This window comes from Gracilinanus agilis, unplaced genomic scaffold (genome assembly GCF_016433145.1).
Source record: "Gracilinanus agilis isolate LMUSP501 unplaced genomic scaffold, AgileGrace unplaced_scaffold41537, whole genome shotgun sequence".
Lineage (NCBI taxonomy): Eukaryota > Metazoa > Chordata > Mammalia > Didelphimorphia > Didelphidae > Gracilinanus > Gracilinanus agilis.
In genome coordinates, this window is record NW_025375286.1 from 916 (window position 1) to 2131 (window position 1216).

General features: G+C 41.6%; 1 protein-coding gene across 1 annotated transcript; it reads left to right on the top strand.

Annotated features, from left to right (window-relative positions):
* The first annotated feature begins 264 nt into the window (after positions 1-264).
* On the top strand, positions 265-1006 carry LOC123255236 (GTP-binding nuclear protein Ran-like). The gene has a single exon (XM_044684076.1). The coding sequence runs from the start codon at positions 265-267 to the stop codon at positions 913-915; it is 651 nt and encodes a 216-aa protein (XP_044540011.1). The 3' UTR covers positions 916-1006.
* The last annotated feature ends 210 nt before the right edge of the window (positions 1007-1216 follow it).

A 1216-nucleotide genomic window follows, 5' to 3' on the forward strand; every position in this document is an offset into this window, starting at 1 on the left:
TTCTTTTGATTTGGGGACATCTTTTTCTAATTGCCCTATTCTAGCATTTAGAGACTGGTTTTCGGCTATAATCTTTTGGTTTTCCTTTTGAATCTGGTCTGTTTGGTTCTTCAAGGCTTCCAGCTGGTCATTTCTGGTCTTCAATTTGCTCATCAATTCATTTGATTTCTGAGCCTCACTTTCTAATTGCGAAATTCTGCCTTTTAAACTGTTATTTTCGGTTCAGTCAGGCGGAGACGGAGACGCTTCTGGAAGAACATCACGATGGCCGCCCAAGGAGAACCCCAAGTGCAGTTCAAACTTGTATTAGTTGGTGATGGAAGTACTGGAAAAACTACATTTGTAAAACGTCACTTGACTGGTGAATTTGAGAAGAAGTATGTAGCCACCTTGGGTGTTGAGGTCCATCCCCTTGTGTTCCATACTAACAGAGGTCCTATTAAATTCAACGTATGGGATACAGCTGGCCAAGAGAAATTTGGTGGTCTGAGAGATGGTTATTACATCCAAGCTCAGTGTGCCATTATAATGTTTGATGTAACATCAAGAGTTACTTACAAGAATGTACCTAACTGGCATAGAGATCTGGTACGAGTTTGTGAAAATATCCCTATAGTGTTGTGTGGCAACAAAGTGGATATTAAGGACAGAAAAGTCAAGGCGAAATCAATTGTCTTCCATAGGAAGAAGAATCTCCAGTACTATGACATTTCAGCCAAAAGTAACTACAACTTTGAGAAGTCCTTCCTTTGGCTTGCTAGAAAACTTATTGGAGACCCTAATTTGGAGTTTGTTGCCATGCCTGCTCTTGCACCTCCAGAGGTTGTCATGGACCCAGCACTGGCAGCACAGTATGAGCAGGACTTACAGATTGCTCAGACAACTGCGCTCCCCGATGAAGATGATGACCTGTAAGGGAATGAAGCTAGAGCCCAGCGTCAGAGGTCTAGTTTTATAGGCAACTGTCCTGTGATGTCAGTGGTGTAGCCTGTTTGCCACTTTATTATATAGCTGAGCAGAACATGTGCTTAATCTTTGGGATGCTGAAGGAGATGAATGGGCTTTGGAGTGAATGTGGCAGTTTAAAAAAAATATAATTCATATTTTGGACCTGCGTATTTAGCTGTTTTGGACCGCAATTACGTCCCCTTGAGTTTCAAATATAAGATTGCTGCAGTCCCATCACATTATTCAGTGGTGAATCTTGTTTGTTACT

Coding starts and splice junctions, on each gene's coding strand:
- LOC123255236 (XM_044684076.1), top strand. CDS start 265: ATGGCCGCCCAAGGAGAACCCCAAGTGCAGTTCAAACTTGTATTAGTT.